This window comes from Rhincodon typus, chromosome 7, assembly GCF_021869965.1.
Source record: "Rhincodon typus isolate 14 chromosome 7, sRhiTyp1.1, whole genome shotgun sequence".
In the NCBI taxonomy this organism is placed as follows: Eukaryota; Metazoa; Chordata; class Chondrichthyes; order Orectolobiformes; family Rhincodontidae; genus Rhincodon; species Rhincodon typus.
Genome location: NC_063338.1, coordinates 54,631,442 through 54,651,473, shown reverse-complemented (window position 1 = coordinate 54,651,473; position 20,032 = coordinate 54,631,442). Strand labels below are relative to the sequence as shown.

General features: G+C 39.5%; 1 protein-coding gene across 2 annotated transcripts in view; it reads left to right on the top strand.

Moving 5' to 3' along the window:
- ly75 (lymphocyte antigen 75) overlaps positions 1-20,032 on the top strand; it is a 145,592-nt gene that overhangs the window by 117,596 nt on the left and 7,964 nt on the right. The window contains exons 30-34 of one of the 2 annotated variants that reach the window (XM_020529208.2): positions 7,065-7,288; positions 10,525-10,699; positions 12,582-12,746; positions 15,982-16,104; positions 19,409-19,582. In XM_020529208.2, the coding sequence (XP_020384797.1) occupies positions 7,065-7,288; positions 10,525-10,699; positions 12,582-12,746; positions 15,982-16,104; positions 19,409-19,582 (861 nt within the window). Of the gene's footprint in view, positions 1-7,064; positions 7,289-10,524; positions 10,700-12,581; positions 12,747-15,981; positions 16,105-19,408; positions 19,583-20,032 lie in introns of those variants that run through there. The other variant, XM_048598981.1, reaches the window with a different exon arrangement.

Genomic DNA, 20,032 nt, shown 5'->3' with positions numbered 1-20,032 from the left:
GCACGTCGAGTCCTGAGGCACGTCATCAACTTGTTTGGCCTGAATCTTTGATAGAAGGAGTGGCAATATGTTTCTTTATATTTAACAAATGAAAACATTTTCATATCAATTGTTCAAAGTGCACTATTTGATAAGGGCAGGAATGTTATGCAGTTTATGCAGGAGCTTTAAAGATGGAGATATTGAAATTCACATGTTTTAGTCAAGCATGAAGCCGCTGACACCTCAGAAAGCAGAGGTCAAAATTTGAGATTTAGATGTGTTGGTTTTATGTTCAGTTTTAAATTAGTCAATAAATCCTGCTGTAAAGGAGCATAAGATTCCCTGACCCTATCTGAGCAACCATGGTGATATACGACAGGATGACATCACAGACCAAAACTTGACATTTTTTATAGAATAGAATCCCTACAGTGTGGAAACAGGCCCTTTGGCCCCAGAGCATCCCACCCAGACCCACACCCTATAACCCACCTAATCCAGACATCCCTGAACACTATGGGCAATTTAGCAAGGCCAATTCACCTAGTCTGCACATCTTTGGAATGTGGGAGGAAACCAGAGCAATTGGAGGAAACCCACGCACAGACGGGGAGAATGTGCAAACTCCACACAGACAGTCACCCGAGGGTGGAATCGAACCCGGGCCCCTGGCTCTGTGAGACAGCAGTGCTAACCACTGAGCCACCGTGCCACCCCTGAGACACACAGATTGAACACCCACACTGTTGGGACTATTCTGTCATTCAATAAGGAAATCCACCTTGGCTCTATCATTTTATAATGTTCATCAAGAATGCATCAATCTCCAATTCAAACATATTAATTGAGCTAACATTGCCTTTTGGAGGAGAGAATTGCACACTTGTACCATCCCTTGTCTTCAGAAGTGTTTCCAAACTAGTCTACTGAATAGAGACAAAAATACTGCAGATGCTGAAATCCAAGGTAGACAAACAGGAGGCTGGAAGAACACAACAAGCCAGACAACATGTGGAGGAAAGGAGCAGCCAACGTTTCGCGTATTACTCTTCTTCAGGACTGTCTACTCTCCTGAATACACTGACTCTGATTTGAAGACATCCCTTACCAACGGAAAACACTGTTTGTAGCTACCCATGATGTCTTTTGTAATTGTGAAAATCTCATTCAAATCAGCCCTCATTCTGCTTTTTCATATTAGGCAGTACAGCCAGGATTTTCAAAAGGAGCAGGGTCAGGATTTGTGCACACACACATTAAATATCCATTCCGTAGATCAGCTCCACATCCTGAAGTCTCTGGAATGGTTCAAATTTTCAAAGGGTTGAAAGGGAGCAAGGAAAGGGACTGACAGCAATAAATGGGCCAATGTAGAGCAGAATTGAATTTTTAAGGGCTTTTTGGATAATTCTGATCAATCTCTTCCACATCAGTGTACAGCTGTCCAGCTCACCATGGGACCCAAATAACTTTATGAACAAGCTGACGTTTTGGGTTGGGACCCTTCTTCAGAAGGTCCTGACCCGAAACATCAGCTTTCCTGCTCCTCTGATGCTGCCTGGCCTGCTGTGTTCCTTCAGCTCCACACTGTGTTATCTCAGACTCCAACATCTGCAGTTCTTTCTATCTCTAACTTTATGAACAGTAGTTTTTGAAATAGATCTTTTAGGACCAACAGCGCAGAACTTACCTTGCTTTGTAAGGACATTGTCCATAAAAATGATCTGAACTTCCAGTAGCCTGCCACTTCAATACATGACTGTGTTCCCATGCCAAAATTTCTGTCTTGGGCCTGCTGTACTTCTCCAATGAGTGTCAATGCAAATTGGATGGACAATACCTTATCTTTCGCTTGGGTACATTTTAGCCTTCAGAACTCAACATTGAATTTAACAACTTTACAGCATGAAATCCTCCTTCCATGTCTATTACCTATTCCAAACCCAGGTCCTGTCATGGAATGGGTTGCTTTCAGTGCAGCCAACCCTTTTCAAGTACTCATACCCATTATCACCTATCTAGCTTCTTCTCTTGCTTGGATTACTATCAACGATATTTGTCTGCCTACCCCTTTTCTTTTTTCTCTCTCTGGGATCTGTCTCCATCTAACTGCTCATTCCTTTGCCCCTTTCAGCCCCTGCCATCAACATAAATACCATCTTTTCCTAGCCACTATCCATTCTGAACAAGAGTCATTGAGTTGAAACATTAACTCTGTTTTTGCTTCACAGATGCTGCCAGACTAGCTGAATTTCTCCAGCACTTTGTTTTTGTTTTGTTTGTTTCAGATCTTCAGCATCCGAAGTTCTTTATTTTGATTTTGTAAGGCTGCTGTTTGCATCCTCCCAATTCAAAGGAGCTGCCAGTCCAAACTGACCAGACAACTGTAGCTGCTGTCTGTCTTTGCTCCTTTTGCCTAGAGGCACTGAGCTCACCCCTGGCCAATTAGCCTGGGCAGTGATAAGGAGCTAGAATTCATCCAACTGTTGGATTCTTTACACTGCATCAAAAATTCAACCCAATGAGTATGCTCTGGGAAATTGCTATTTGTTCATGGAATATGGGTGCTGTGGCCAGGCCTGCATTTATTTCCATTGACAAGGTGATGGTGATCTGCCTTCTTGAACCATGCAATCCTTAGGGGATGCAAGGTTGCTAAGAAGGGTGGTTCAGGATTTTCACCCAGCAACAATAAAGGAACAGTGATATTGTTCCCTTGTCAGCATGATGTGAAACTTGGAGTGAAACTTGCAGGTGTTTCCATGCTGCCCTTGTCCTTTATAGGTGAAAGAGGTCACAGGTTGAAAGGTGTAGATCTGGATGAACACAGCAGGCCAAGCAGCTTGGCCTGCTGTGTTCATCCAGCTCTACACCTTGTTATCTCAGATTCTTCAGCATCTGCACTTCCTACTATCTCTGAAACAAAGGTGCTGTTGAAGGAGCCTGGATGAGTTACTGCAATGCATCTTGTAGACGGTACACACTGCTGCCACTGTTCGTCACAAATAAATGGTATAACTGTGTAAGGTTGCAGATGGGATGCCAACTAAGCAACTGCTTTCTCCTGGATGGTGTCAAGTTTCTTCTGTTGAAGCTGCATCCATCCAGGCAAGTACAATATTCCATCACACTCCTGATATATGCCTTCTAGATGGTGGACAAGCACTTGGGAGACAGGAGTGAGTTAATTGCCTCAGAATTCTTAGCCTTTGACCTGCTCTTGTAGCCATCATTTATATGGCTGGTCCAGTTCAGTTCCGAGTCAGTGATAACTCCCAGGATGTTAATAGTGGGATTTCAGTGATGGTAATGCCATTAAATATCAAGAGGCAGTGGTTAGATTCTCTTTCGTTGCAGATGGTCATTACCTGGCACTTGTTACTTGCCACTTTCACTGCAAGATTGGATGTAGTCCAAGTCTTATTTTATATGGACATGAACTGTATTACTATCTGAGGGGACACAAATGGTGCTAAACATTATGCAATCATCAGCAAACATTGCCACTTAGAGTCATAGAGTCATTGAGGTGTACAGCACAGAAACAGACCCTTCAGTCCAACTCGTCCATGCTGACCAGATATCCTATGTAAACCTAGTCCTATTTGCCAGCATTTGGCCCATATCCCTCTTAAACCCTTCCTATTCATATACTCATCCAGATGCTTGTTAAATGTTGTAATTGTGCCAGCCTCCACCACTTCCTGTGGCAGCTCATTCCATACACGCACCACCATCTGCATGAAAAATTTGCCCCTTCGGTCCCTTTTAAATCTTTCCCCTTTCACCTTAAACCTATGCCCTCTGGTTTTGGACTCCCCTACCCTGTGGAAAAGACCTTGGCTATTTATCCTATCCATGCCCCTCATGACTTTATAAACCTCAGCCTGCGATGCTCCAGGGAAAATAGGCCCAGCCTACTCAGCGTGTCCCTATGGCTCAAACCCCCCAATCCTGGCAACATCCTTGTTAATCTTTTCTGAAGCCTTTCAAGTTTCACAACATCCTTCCTGTAGTAGGGAGACCAGAATTGCATACAGTATTCCAAAAGTGGCCTAACTAATATCCTGTGCAGCCACAACATGACCCTCCCAACTCATATACTCAAAGCACGACCAATAAAGGCAAGCCATACCAAACGCCTTCTTTACTCTACCTGGGATTCCACTTCTAAGGAGCTGTGAACCAGCACCCCAACGTCTCTTTTTGTTCAGCAACACTTCCCAGGACCTTACCATTAAGCACTTCTGACCTTCTGATGGAGGGAAGGTCATAGATGAAGCAGCTGTAGATGGTTGGGCTTGAGACGCTACACTGAGGACCTGTGGGGCTTCTGTGATGCAGCGGTAGTGTTCCTATCTCGTAGCAAGGAGACCCATGTTCAAATTCCGCTTGCTCCAGAGGTGTGTAAGAATATCCCTGAACAAGGTGATTAAAAGAAATATGCTGAGGACCTCTTGCAGTAATATCCTGGGACTGAGATGATTTCTAAAAACTTCCAAAAACAGACTGAGGAGGATTTTTTTTGAGGGTTGAGTGGTTGTAACTCCTTGCCACGGAGAGCTGTGGAGGCAGAATCCTTGTCTATGTTTAATCTTTGATAATTAGATTGATAGACAGATAATCAGTAAGAAAATCGAGGGTAACCGGGAAAATGCGGAAAAGTGGATGTCAGGAATGCCAGATCAGGCATGATCTTATTGAATCGCAGTGCAGGCTTCAGGGGACAAACAGCTTATTCTTGTTCCTATTTTATATGATTTTACCATAATCATTTTCCTTTGTGCTGCATATTGCTCCTGTCAGTGGAGAGTTTTCCACTTATTCTCATTGACTCCAGTTTGCTAGGGTCCCTTGATGCTATATGTATTTGAATGCTGCCTTGATGTCAAGGGCAATCACTCTCCCTTCATCTCTGATTGTTGCTAGGTTTCCAACATTTTGATGAATCTGTGCTGAATTCCTCTCAATGCCAAAATCTTGGGTACAGTGCCTAGAAGCGTACATAGTACTCTTGGTATGGTTGAAGCAAGGCTTTGTAGAAATGTTTCAAGACTAGACCTGCTACACACACACTTTATATTCTAGACCTCTAGTTATAATTGCTAATGTGCCATTAATGTGTGATTTTCATCATGTACTTGACTCTTCATTAGTGATTTGTCAATTATTGCCTCTTGAATCTGTTTGGACCTCCACTGTTCCTAGTTTTTCACAATTTAAATTATACTTAAGTATGTCTCTTTGGTCCAAAATTGATAGCTTCAAGCACACTTATCTGCTTTGAAACCCAACAACTGGAGATTCACCCGCTCACTTCTTCCAACAATGCCTCTTAACTTTACTCTCCTGTCTACACCTCCTGAGTACTACTATCACATAGCAGGTCAGAGAGGCTGATGTTGTCTTACGTTGAGCAATTGTTATTAGAACAATACCCTCAGGCATTGTGTCACTGCTTTGCTGCTTTTGTGCCTAGTTTTGCATATTGTCCAATTTCTGAGTCTATCCATGCTGATGACTCGTTCTCTCTGGGAGGCACTGAATCTTTGATATTGAGTCTGGAGTTATATGTTGATTGCTTTGCTACATCTTCTTCCTCAAGTTTGCTATCTTTTCTTTTTTGGTGAATTTCTCTACATGAAAAGTGTTCTTGGAACTTCAACATGAAAGCATTAGCCTCCAAGGTGAAGATTAGAAAATATATTTTTTGTAAAATAAAATCTAAATATTATATGCTTCTAACTTCCTCTGAGCCATCTCCTGCTCTCCCACTTGGCATGGGCTGAAGACGTTGGCACTGATCTGCAGAAACAGATTTTATGAAATTATACTGCTTAAGCCCTGTATTATGTTATCTCCCATCTGATACAAATATAACAGAATGGTTTCTGACAGTACTTGGACTTTTGTTGTTTTATCATTTGAGGTATGAATGCCACTAGTACTAGTCTGCACATTGATTTGGTTCCAGGGTCATATAGACAGTGATTTTTCATGTTGCTGCAGAGAAGGATATTGAACTGTTCCATCAGCCTTGAGCATCTGCTGCACATTTTCAGAGGTTTTGTAGGAACTGCATATGTGCTTTGTGTTCTGCCGGTAGAATCTTCATGGCAGGTTCCCTGAGAGTGTTCTTTTGGCTGCAGGGTATTTGATGATATTTCCTTAACTTCTACTTTAACTGAAGCAATATTGGAGTCCTCCTCTCAAATTTGGTTTGTGCAGAAGTAATGTTAAACATTTTAACTAAAAATCCTTTGCTTCTGATCCTACTTTGCACAGACTTCTGCGTAACATTACTGTAACATTTTTATTGCATTGCCATTTCTCTTATCGAAATCAAGGCCAGAACTGTCAACATTTTTCAAATCTTGAAAGTGTCTTTTTCTCAATTGTAAGCCAAAGTAATAAATGTGCTGAGAAGTAGCAAGCTGTGTTTGTCCCTTGGTCCAAAAGGGTTAGCTTATTTTGATTAATGTAACATTCCTTTTATTTACCCTCTTTTGCTTAATGGTATTGATTTTTCTTTGTGTTGTTCTGAACAGATCCAGCCGAGCAATGTATACTCCATAAACTAGGCAGCAGTCTTCCTTGCAACTTTAACAATACTGACTTCTGATTGCAATGGGGTAGATGGAGGGTCTTAAAAAAGTGATCAATTTTGGAACAACTTGGGGCAACTGTATGAGCAACTAGTGTAAGCTCCAAGAGTGTGTGGTCACCTAAGACTTATCTAAACTAAGTCATGTTCAAATGCTTTAACTTAGTCTTCACTGTGGAACTGAGTAGATTACAGTATGCTCAACTTTACCATGTCCTTGGGCAGTTGTTGTAGAACCTAATAATATTACGGTAAAATAAACATATTCAGTAATCTAACCTGACTTTTTGCCTTCATATTTTTCTACACTGCCTTGCTGGCTGAACACCGTGACAAGCATTCTAACATCTTTCGATCTCTAAAAGTATGCCTTCACCAATACTGTCCAAACATGCAAAGTGTTTTTCTTCTAGAACATAATGTGTTATGAGTGTTGAATAAAAATGCAATTTACTTTTAATATTTTTCACATGTTTAGATCCTGACCCAAGTCACTTTGAGGCTCCACATGCAAAGGCAGAATATGGAAACCATACATACCAGTTAATTCAGAAGAAGGTGAATTGGTATGAGGCACTGCAACAATGTCAAATGTCTGGATATCAACTTGTCAGTGTCTATAATGAATCTCAGCACTTGTTTCTGAAAAGCTTGGTGAAGTCAGATGGTTTTCCTCTTTGGATTGGCTTGTTCAGTCAAGATGTAAGTCTTCTAAAAAGACACCTTATATATCATAACTATATCACATTAATACAGTATTCACAAATGACAACAGTTGCTGCTTAAAATTCAATACAGCTGTACGGGTTGTTTTAGTGTCTTATTTTAAAACTTTTGTTTATATTATTTACTTGAATGATAACCCAGCAATTAGCCACATCTGAACTTTGAACTGGAAAGTAAAAAGGCTATGCAAAAAGTCTAGGGCGAATCAGAATCTATTGTTTTTCTATGTCAAAAGTCTGTAAACTGTGATCTGTTGCTTTAGAGTAACACTTGGAGAAATCTGGGCAAATTTTAACTTTGTGTAATAGTGCAAAATTTGTAATAGCAGTTCAGAGATTCTGCAGCATCATGAACAGGAAGCATTGTTTTTCAAACTAAAATACTGAAGTCTGAAATTTGGTGCAAATGGGATCTCTCAGGTAAATACTTCTCAAGTTGTAATTCATAATAAAACTTAGAATTTGACTTTAAAACTTTAAAATTGCAAAAGGAACTGTTAACATGCATAGTTAACAGAAATTGCCTGGCAAGCAATTAAAATTAATTGTGTGAATAAGTGTTAATTACAGTAAGGAAGCCGATTTAGCAGTTGTAACTTGGGTGAGAGTCATAAAATAAGTGGCCGATGTTTGCTACTGCATTGTGTGATCAGGGAACAGTGTTTTGTAGCCATTGTGTTAACATTGGGAATTTGGTGAGAAAGGAAAAGAGTTGTTGCATTTCTATTGTTTAGTTTTAACCTCCAGTAAATGGTAAGTGTTCCTGTTTCACCTCCAAAGTAAGAGACTAAAACTTGCTATTACATTAGTTAATCAGCTAATTTAGTAATCAATGAAATAGTTAAGGAGATACATGTAGCAGCACTAGTGGTATGATATGAATGTGATACAAGGAAGTTTTTGGAAAGTACTATCAATTCCAGACAATCATAGTTGCATAACTATAGTGTTATAAACTGTAGCCTCCTTTTTAAATCCAAAAATCCACCCCAATCCCATGCATTATGTTGTATATCTGAAGAATCTTGGAGGTTCATTCACTTTTCCCGTGTCTAACCCAAAGTACACCATAGCACTTTGGAATTCACTAATTCTCATCAGTTTTCCAGTTTTCTGAGGTATAAAACTCCAGAGATCCATCCATTAGCTTTTGGCTAGGCAAGCAACAAAATCTCTTCAAAAACTCAACTGTGGATTGCTCAGCTCAAACTTAGCTTGGAAAATGCAGTGAAGCCTTCCTGATCATTTGAGCTGAGGGTTACTTCAGCATTTTTACCTCTTGTCCGAGCTAGGCAAACCATCCAGCTTCTTCCTTTGTCATGAATTAAGCATCCAAATCGACTTTTGCCAGAAGTCTGAGGACATCATAGCTACAAGCTAGGCAAATCATCCAACCAAATTGTCTTCACCTGAATGCCATTGCAGTGAACAATATGGTACCGTCTCCACTTCAGATGGGACCTGTCAAAAATTGATTTCCTTTGCTTCTCCCACCTCAGAGCTGGAGTCTACACCAAAACCGCAACTTCCTTCGATATGAAAACCAAACTCAGGAAAGCAAAAGAACCTGCTACCTCAAAGCCTAACTATATGACATGATATAATTTGGAATGTCCTTAAACAAATGAAAATTACTTTATTCTCAACAAAACGGTGATTCTGCAATTCGTGTATAATATATTGCTGATGGATTTACAACCCTTTCTCCAGACCTTGTGGCTACTTTTTAAATCTTAAATAGATCATTTATTATTCAACTGCTTTCACATCAACTTGAGTTAGAATTATTTTTACCATTTTTCAAATGGATACTCCAATTTTTCTACAGTTTGAAAACTTTAATTCCTAAAGCTAAAAGTTATTTTCTGAAACATGAATTTTTATATTCACAACACATTGGTCAGTGCTAAGCAAGATTTAATTGGAGCCTGTAATTAAATTGTGGGGAAGTTAAATCATCATCTTAAATTGGACAAACCAAATTAACAAAGATAAACTTGAAGATGAGATTACAGATAGGTTGTAGAAAGCAATATGCGCCAGCCCCAAAGCCAATTATGTTGGAATGAAATGAGTGCTGGTTGGGGTGCATTAGATGGATAGACAAAAACAAGTATGGCAATGATTGGTAGAAAATATTTTAAAGAAACAATTCAGTATTCAAAAAAATAAAACTGTCATCTTTTTAAAAAAGCTTCTAGACCAATCCATTCATTAACCTACTCAAGGTAGTTGAGATTAACATTGTATTTACAATGCTAATAATGTTGCAAAGAAGTGTAGTGACTCAGAGAACTGTATGAATTTTAGAAGCCAGCATAGTATGACTAAAGAATTAATTTTAGAAAGAAGACAAAGTTGAGAGTAAACCAGCTACAAATAAAACAGATTGTAACAGCTTTTACAAGTACATAAATACAGGAGTATAGCCAAAATAAATATGGATCACTTAGAGACAGAGACAAGAGAAATTTATCATGGGTAATGAGGAAATAGCAGAAAATTGTGCATATGTTCACGGTAGAAAACACATTACGTATCAGAAATGGAGGGTAACCAAGATGCTAACGAGATGCGGAACTTGAGGTAATGCATAGAAACTTGAGGGTTTAAAAGCTGACAAATCCCTTGGGATCTCATGGCCCAGATCCAAGGGAGCTAAAAGACTGCTGTAGAGATGGTGGATGCGCAAGATATAATTTTCAAAAAACCCTAGATTCTAGTACTGTCCCAACGCATCAGAAGGTGGTTCGTGTTAACACTAATATTCAAGAAAGGAGGGAGAGAGAAACCAGGGAACTATACACCAATTTGTCCAACAGTCATCGAAAACTATTGCAATCTGTTACAAAGGAAATTGTTCCAGAATCTATAGAATTAAGAATTGGCCAGCAATGCATCTATTAACTTTATCACCATCTAGTTCAACACTGCCGAATATGAATTGTTTGGCCACAGGTATTTGTCAATTTTCAGACCCATTCATTTCTCCAATGATACTGTTGACTAATATTGACTTTTGGTTTTATCACTGATGATTGTATGCTGAAGGCTCCTAGTTTAGGGTTGCCATACTGAAAGTTAGTCTGTTTTGAGTAACTGTTGTATTTCCAGTGACCATAAGAACTTGGTTTAAAATTAAGTATGTAAGAGGAGATCTTAACTAGCTCATTGCAATTGTTCAGTTGTTAAATTTTCCTTTTCTTATACTAGGAAGGATCAACTTTTGAGTGGTCAGATGGATGCAATTCGGAATACAAACCTTGGGAATATCAAAATCTTAATGCAGATGGAAGTTGTGTATTTATGGATACTAAAGGATTCTGGAACCGTGCAGATTGTAATAGTGTGGTTGAAGGAGCTATTTGTTATGCCTCCCAGAGTAGAAGTACGTATCAAAGTTGGAGAAAATACTTTAATCTCTCAGAACTGTGAAAGTAAACTGCTTATGTAACCTCCAAATCTTATTTAGAATAATTTAATATAAATACTGTTATTTTATAGATATCAGAAAAGGCCTGGAGTTCCTAAGAAAACTCATTTTCGTTTGCAAGCCAACTAGTAACTTATCATAAGCAATAGATCAATGAACTTAAGTTTATTAAAAATATTTTGCTTCTATAGATTGTTATATTTTGACTACAAAATGGAGGGATGAATATTCAGTTCATTGATCTTGTTAATAACACAGAATCATAGAATTTTACAGTACAGCATGAGGATATTTCAAGCATCATGTCTGTGCCAGCTCCTGAAAGAGCTACCCAGCTAGTCCTATTCTCCAGCCCTATCTCTACAGCCCTCTAAGTTCATCACTTCCAAATATATATCCAGCTCTCTTTCCTACAGAATCCGCCTCACCACTTTCCCAGGCAGCGATTGTTCGGTAGATTCTAACAACTGTGTAAAATCTTTTTTCTCTTCACCTCACTCCTAGCTGTCTTGCTGACAGTCTTTGAAATTGTGACCCCTAGTTACTGATATAGCAACTAGTGGAAGCGAAATATCCTTCTTTACCCTGTCAAAATTATTCATAATTTTGAACACCTCAATAAGGTCACCTCTTAATCTTCTCAGCTCCAAGGGGAATTTCTCTAATCTTTCCTTCTTATAGAATCTCTCATTTCTGGTATCATTCTGGTAAATAGACATGCACTGTTTCCAGGGCTTTAACATCATTCCTTAAATAAGGTGCCTAGAACTGAACACAATAATCAAAATGTGATGTGACCAATAATTGGTAGAGGTGCAGCATAACTTTGTTGCTTTTATGCTCTATGCCTCTGTTTACAAACAAGCCACCTTAACAGCTGTTTCAACTTGCCTGACCGCCTTCAGAGAATCATGCACAGAACCTCAAGGTACCTCTGTTTCTGTATGTCTCAAAGTTGTACCATTTGAGCCTGTATTGTCTCTCTGTGTTTCTTCTACCAAAATGCATTACTTCTCATTTCTCTGCATTGAAATTCACTTGCCTGGTGTCTGCCTATTTGGTCAACTTGTCAGTGTTTGTCTGAAGTCGCTCAGCATCATCCTCACAATTCACTATGCTCCCATCACTGACTCCCTAATTGCACAATGCAATATCTTGGGTCCACTGCATTTCCCATGACAGAATGCTACGTTTCCAGTTAAGAGACTGTATTTTCATATGTAGCGCGTTCTTGCAAGCTGCTGTTGCTAAGTGTCCTGGACTCAGATGTTTGAAATACCAATTATTATGGAAATCTCCATACTAATCTCCTATAGTCTTTATTTTTTATATATAATGTAGCATTTTAAGTCAGGGCAGGAAAAATTTAGAATGACTAATTATTCAAATTGGCATGGGTGAGTGGATTTCCCTTGGATTTCTGACTATTGCACAATAGAGAATGTAATAAAAATGTGATGCTGCCTGACTCAATCTAAAAACAAATGCACAGAGCTTGAGGTTTAATTAGTCTTGTCAAAATGTGCCACCATTTCCATCTGTATTTGGTCTCCAAGCAATAGAGGCTCCTCAGTGTGGAGCTGTTATGTTCTTTCTTTTTTTCAGGCCTGGAAAAAGCTGTACTTGTTCAATTCCATGAAGCAAATACCACCACATGAGGCTGATACTGAACACGATTGGCATGCCACTGATACAAACTTTCTTACAGGGAAACTCTGTCAGACTGTGTAATATATCAATCTCAATGGAGAGAACCAAAAGCATGCATAATCAAGTTTGTTCTAATCAAAAATATCTTCAGATAAAGAATCAATATAACTAATTTTCTTTTTTGCAGAAACATCACCTAGTCAGCAGGAAAAGAGATCAGACTTCTGCCCTCAGAAAAATGGGAAGTCCTCGTGGGTCACATTCAGAGGACACTGCTATGCATTTGACATGGGCTTGTATAACTGGTCTGTATTTACTATGGAAGAAACCAAAACAATCTGTTCTAAACTGGGTATGTTCTTCCTTCTTTGGTTTAATTTACTATGTAGTAATTTGTAATACTAAGAAAATGTCCAGCATTTATGATGTGGCAGTCTTCAAATATTGTGTACCAGGTTAACTGTCAAAGAGGTTGCTTTGTGCTGTTTCCTGTCTGATTTGGAATGCAACTTTATAGTAGTTTATGAGATCTATTCATAAAGAATTTCAACTCGTGCCCACCCACCCGCAACCTCCCTCCTCCAAGTCATTTGTAAAGCCTAAGATTTTAGAATTCTGCATTGTATAATGCTGTTATGTACCTTTTTATAATCAACTCAGTGACACATTTTAATGATTAGGAGTACAGCATCCATCAGGTAATGGCTGTTCTGCACCATAGTTTACTCCTTTTGTGTTCGCAAGACTTGTGGAGAAAAATATTCGATCCATTTTTGTCTTAAACTTTTTTGCAATCTGGCATCTACAGTCTTTTATAGGGGGAAGAATTTTAGATTCAATTAATCTTCTTGTGGAAGATTGCTTTCTGATCTTGCTTTTGCATAAACAAGCTCAAATTTTAAGATTACATACCTTAATTTTATTTCATGTTCTCCCCCTTCCATAACTGAAGTGGCTAGTCATCCTAAAGAATATAACTGCTAGACAGGCTTTGTGTCAGATGGTGAGGGAGCCAACAAGAGGTAAAAACATCCTTGACCTCATCCCCATGAATCTGTGTGCCACAGATGCATCTGTCCATGATAGTGTCAGTGAGAGTGACCACTGCACAGTCCGTGTGGAGAAGTATTCACTTTGAGAATACCCTCCATCATGATGTTATATAGTACTAGCACCATTGTTCCTTGTCAGGAAGTCAGAGGGTCTGTGCACACCTATCAGCATTGGGATGTATTGACCTCTGGCTCAAGAAGTTGCTGCCACATACTCTGTGTGGTCCACAGAGGAGCACAAAAAGTTAGAGTTGCCATGCTCAGCAGGATATACTTCAAACAGAACTAGCAACTCGAGACTGGGCATTCATGAGGCTCTCTGGGCCATCAGCAGCAGGATTGTATTCCAACACAATCTGTAACTTCATGGTTGGCATATCACCCACTGTACCATTATCAGCAGGCCAGGGGATCAACTCTGGTTCAATGGAGAGTGCAGTAGGGCACGCCAGAAACAGCACAAGACATAACCTAAAAATGAGGTTTCAACCTATTGAACACAGGACTACGTATGTGCCAAACAGCAAAAGTAGCAAGTGATAGACAATGCTAAGCAATTCCACAGCCAATGGACCAGAACAAAGAATCACAGAATCCCCTACAGTGTGGAAACTAGCAATTCAGCCTATCAGTTTCATATCAACCCTCTGAAGAGCATTCCACGCAGACCCACATGCTTCCCCCACCCCCCAACACTATCCATGAAGCCCGACATTTCCCACTGCTAATCCACCTATCCTGCACATCCCTACATGCTAAGGGACAACTTATAATGGTCAATCCATCTAACCTGCGCACCTTTGCATTGTGGGAGAAAACCAGAGGAAAGCCACATAGATACTGGGAGAATGTGTAAACTTCACACAGTCGCCCAAGAGTGGAATCGAACCTGGGTCCCTGACTCAGTGAGGTAGCAGTGCTGGTAGCTGTGCAAGTGCTGCCACATCCAGTCATGAATAGTGTTGGATAATGAAATATACGCTAGAGGAGATGCCTCCACAAATGTTCCCATTGTCAATGATGGGGAATGTCCAGCACATGCGTAAAAGACGAGGCTGAAGTATTCGCAACAGTCTTCAGCCAGAAGTGCTCCGTGGATGATTCAGTTTGGTCTATGCCAGAGATCCCCAGCATCACAGATATCAGTCTTCAGCCAATTCAATTTACTTCACGTGATGTCAAGAAATAGTTGGAAGCACTGAATTCTGCAAAGACCATGAACCCTGACAACATTCGGGCAATAGCAATGAAGACATGTGCTCCAGAATCTTTCAGTACAGCTATAACACTGGCATCCACCCAACAATGTGGGAAAATTGTCCAGCTATGTGCTGTGTGTAAAACACAGGACAAGTCCAACATTGCCAAATTATCTCCCTATCAGTCTACTCGTGATCATTATTAAAGTGATGGAAGATGTCATTAACAGTGTTATCAAGCAGCATTTGCTTAGCAATGACTTGCTGACATGCTCAGTTTGGGTTCCACCCAGACCACTGGGCCCTTGACTTAATTACAGCTTTCATTCAAATCTAGATGAAAAAGCTGAATTTGAGAGATGAGGGTGACTGTCATTCAGGTTTAAGGCCACATTTTGGCAAAACTGGAGTCAATTGGAATAGGGGAATCTCACCACTTGTTGAAGTCATTCCTGGCACAAGAGAAGATGGTCGTGGCTGTTGGAGGTCAATCATCTCAGCTCCAGGACATCTCTCTGCAGGAGTTCCTCAGGGTAGTGTCCTGGCCCAACCATCTTCAGCTGCTTCATCAATTACCTTCCCATCTTCATAAGGACAGAATGGGGATGTTTGCCAATGTTTGTACAATGTTCAGCACCATTCGCGACTCCTAAAATACTGAAGCTATCCATGTCGTAATACAGGAAGAACTGGAGAATATCTAGGCTTCAGCTGGTAAGTGGCAAGTAATCTGTGTTTCGCACGAGTGCTAGGCAATGGTCATCTTTAACAAAAGAGCCTGCCATCACCCCTTGACGTTCACTGGTATAACAATTGCTGAATCCTTCCACTGTCAACATCCTGGGGGTTACTGTTGACCAGAAACTGAATTAGCCATATAAATACTTGTGCCCACAGAATAGGTCCGAGGCTAAGAATCCTGCAAAGAGTGACTCTCCTCTTGACTCCCCAAAGTCCATACACTGTCTGTAACACACAAATCAGGAGTGTGATGGAATACTGCTCAGTTACTTGATAAGTGCAGCTCCAAAACACTCAAGACATTCAACACCATCTAGGACAAAGCAGCCTGTTTGATTAGCACCACATCCATATCTAATGTAGCTATGTCATTAAAGGAGTCTAAAATTGTTTACAGTACTCCAGATATGATCTCACTACTGCCCTGTACAGCAGTTGCAAAACATTTCTATTCCATTACTCTTGCAAGAAACAATTTGTCTGGATTGGACTCCAATCTCTGTGGTGCTGTACAATTCGTAGTTTCTTACTTTAGTAAATATTGATATTATAATTTCCCATTTGTTAATAGCAAAATATTAACTTTAAAACCTAGATCCCTCTGCTGATATTCTGAGCATTAAAGACAGGGAAGAAAATGATTTCGTAACCAGTCAAATCCGAGAAGAACAGGGAATCACAGGACGCGTGTGGCTAGGAATTTCTCCAGGTCAAAAAGGTAAGGGAATGTGAGAGTAATCGAAAGACACCTTGCTAAATGTTGGAAATGCTGCATTTTTAAATACATAATTATGCATGTCTATGTAAACAAACAATCATTGATACCCTGCAACTTCATGTTATTTTCCATCTACACTGTTTTCCTATTAGATCTCGAAACACCACCACAATGAAAGACCACTGATCAGTTTGTTTGGAAGTTAATGCAAAAGGAGAGACATCATTGTATAACTAATGTAATAGATATGGTTATGACCGAAATGGGAGGTGTGCACTATCTTTCTCTGGTGCCACTACTGTGGGTCACACAATCTAATTGTTGTGATATGGATTTATCTATTAGTCTTCAAATAAAAATATCCATCAACTAGGTCTTTTTAATAAAACACAATTACAGATTATAACTAATTCTGCACCTTCATGGACAATGTTCATCAATAATAAATGTGTGTTATCAAGGAGCACCAGCAAAGTAGGAGACAATGGGAATTTGAGAAACTGTCCAAAGATTGGAGATATACAGAACATGATGGAAGATGGTTGTGGTTTTTTTCTGGAGGTCAGTTATCTCCATTCCAAGCTATCTCAGCCACAGGTTCTTAGGGTAGGCCCAAACTTCTGCTGATTCATCAATGTTCAGCCATTCATGAGTCTTCAGATACTGAAGCAGTCCATGTCCAAATGCAGCAAAACAATATCCAGGTTTGTGCTGACAAAGGTGCTCTGCAGAAATTCACCAAGACACCTCAGACTTTCCACTCCATGACCGCTGCCATCTAGAAGGACATGGGCAGCAGATAAATGGGAATACCACCCACCACTTCTCCAAACCACTCATCATCCTAACTTGGAAATATCACTTTCTCCACAGTCACAAAGTCAAAATTAATAGTCATATTAGTACTGTGGATATACCTCCATCAAATTGACTACAATAGTTCAAGAAGGAAGCTCACCACCACATTCTCAATAGCAACTAGGGATGGGCATTAAACACTAGCCCAGCCAGCGAACCCCACATTCCCTCAGTTAATAGCAAAATTCCCAACTAGGCTACTTCAGAAATAGAACAGATGAACCTAGCAAGTTATTCTTCAGAAGGCTTGCCTTAACTGAAAACCAAATCAAACTCTAACTGCCTGCAAAATGTTTTTCAAACAAGGTGGCCATAAAATCTAGTAAAGGTGACCTCCAGCAAAAAAGTCTAGCAATTAGCTGAAACAGTGTGGCTTTCAAAGAAAGCCTTGCTTTAAAAAAAATCATTGTGCCTTTTCGTTGACTTTTCAAAAAACAATTTCACTATCCCCGTGGAACTTGAAATAAATCATTCGTTCCACAATCCTTCAAAAGTCAAGTCTTCAGAATATTAAATATGAAGCCTTCATAATAATATTCATTTAGCAAAACAGGAAGCAGGAGTTGGTCGATCTTCCTGTGTTTATTTGTTCTGATTAGTCCATGTGACCCCTGGGGATTTTGATTTATTTTAGAAATCCACAACCAATTCATCACTTCACCCAATCAAAGGGTTTTTTTAATCAACTTGTTTGGAGATGTGTTAGCACGTCTGTGCATAAGGTAGATCTTGAACCTCAGATGCTCTAGCCCATAGGTAGGGTCATTACCAATTTGCGATAAGAGCTTTAAAAATGTTTGTTTTATAGATATTTTCCAACCAACCCCTAATCAGAGATGTTATTACTCTCCTGAATCTGGATATCCTGGCTCAGAGTTAGGGACACTACCACTGTGCCACAATAACCTTTTCTTTTTGGAAATGGATTTTTATTTTTTAATGGCCAAAAGTGCTCTTGCACACCACTGAACACTTCTTTCTCCCCTCACAAAAACACTTGTGATGTTTCTTTTCATCTATTATCCACCACCAGTAAAGCACGAGTATTTTACAATTGATTAATTTAAATGTAAAGCCTGTTAAGGCTGATGCAGGCCACCAAAGGTGAGGGAGGGATTTTAGTGTCTGGAAGTGCTCTTACACACAACTGAATGAATGGTCTTCTTTCCCGTTCACCAAAGTACCCATGGTATGTTTTCACCCATAACCCAGTACCACCAAATCATTTGTGTTTTTAGTTGATTAATTTGTCTGCAGAGCCCATTAAGGGCAGTACAGTAACACCAAAGGTGAGGGGGAGGGAGCCAAATCAAAATGGAGTTGGAAGAGGAGATGAAGCACTTTACCCTCTGCAGTGCCCACCTCTCTTTATAGGCATTGGAGGACACTGCATGCTCTCATTCCGAGGCAGAAACGGGTTCCTGAATCTGTGTTCCAGTTGGCAGTACAGTCCCAATGGGTTAAATAGACTACATCTGCTCCCATGTCTTATGATTTTATGCTCTCATCCACATTTGACAAGCTCATCATTTGTAATTCAGTTTCCTGTTCTTAAACAAATAAATATTTACAGACCATGGAAGGTAATTTTTATATTCCCAAGATTTAAATTACAAGGCATCCTTATAGGAACACCCATATCTTTTCACTCGAGGCATTCCTTTTATTTAAACAATCCAGCAATTTGATTAGTCGTAATTAGCCAGTTGAGTTTGGAGAATTTTTTTTCTGTCCAATATTTGCTTCAGGCTTGCAAGGTGAATTCAAAGTCTTTTTATTTATCCATTTAAAGGAAAGCACATTATCCCAAAGAGGCCAACTGTCTCTACTGCAGATCAATAGGTATTCGGGGCAGGTGGGAGTGACTGACCCGAAACGTCAACTTTCCTGCTCCTCTGATGCTGCCTGGCCTGCTGCGTTCCTCCAGCTCCACACTGCCTTCTCCCTTTTATATCTGTTGACTCATATTTCCATGACACAAATATTCTGTAAATATGTGGAGCACTTTTTTGTGACAAATTGGATTACTGCCATCTAACACCAGAAAAGAAGCTCTGCATGTTATGTCTCTCAGCTGATACAGTAAATTTTACAATAACGGCAGCCCATAACACATAACTAGGCAGTTGCTGCCTGCAATTGGAATTTACTACAATTGAAATTAAGCAGCAGAACTATCTGTACAAATGCAGCTTTAAAGTTAAAGCCCAGTACTAGAGAAACTGTGGAACACAAGACATAACAGAGAAACTTTAGTATTGGTCCATATTGCTAAGCTATAAGAGTAATTTCAAACTGTTGCTTGCACACTTGAGAAAGGCATTATAAATGCAGTTTCTATAATCATTCATACCCTTTTTAAAGGTTTTCTTGATTACCATGATTTGTATATTCGAATCTTAATATGTTTTGTTAAACTATTTCATATTTTTGTCCTGCCACACAGATAAATCCTTACTATGGCCAGATGGTTCAAACCTTACTTATGCTAACTGGATTAATAACAATCTCTCAGTTCCAACTGATGACAAGTGTGCTGTTATATCCTCCAAAAATGGAACATGGATTGTAACCAGCTGTTCAAAGAGTCATAGCAGACTTGTCTGCAAAGCTCCAATGAGTAAGTTTTACATTAACAGCCTTCAATGATTCAATTCTTTATTAAGATGTTAAACTAGATTTTACTGTCTATTAATTTTTTGGGAGGAAGGGGAGTTGCGAATGCCAAGTAGTTTATAAAAGTAGAAAGTGTTAATAAACAGTCAGTCAGTCAGTGTTAGCAAAGATTTATGGAATCTTGTCACAGAATCAAAAAATAAATCATAAGCATGTGAGGAATAAACATGTTTTAATTTGTGACCACAAATGTCATGTGCCATTCTGTAGCTGGGACAGTCAAATTGTGTTTTGTTCCAGATTAGGTTTCATGTTGTGGAGTTAAGCAAAGAGGGAGAATTCCAAATAGCATTTTAATGATAAAATACAGTAGTGTTTTCTAAGTGGCTTCCTGACTACATAAATATTTCGAAGAGGCGGGGATGGAGCCAGGAAAGGTGAGTGTAGGTAGGGA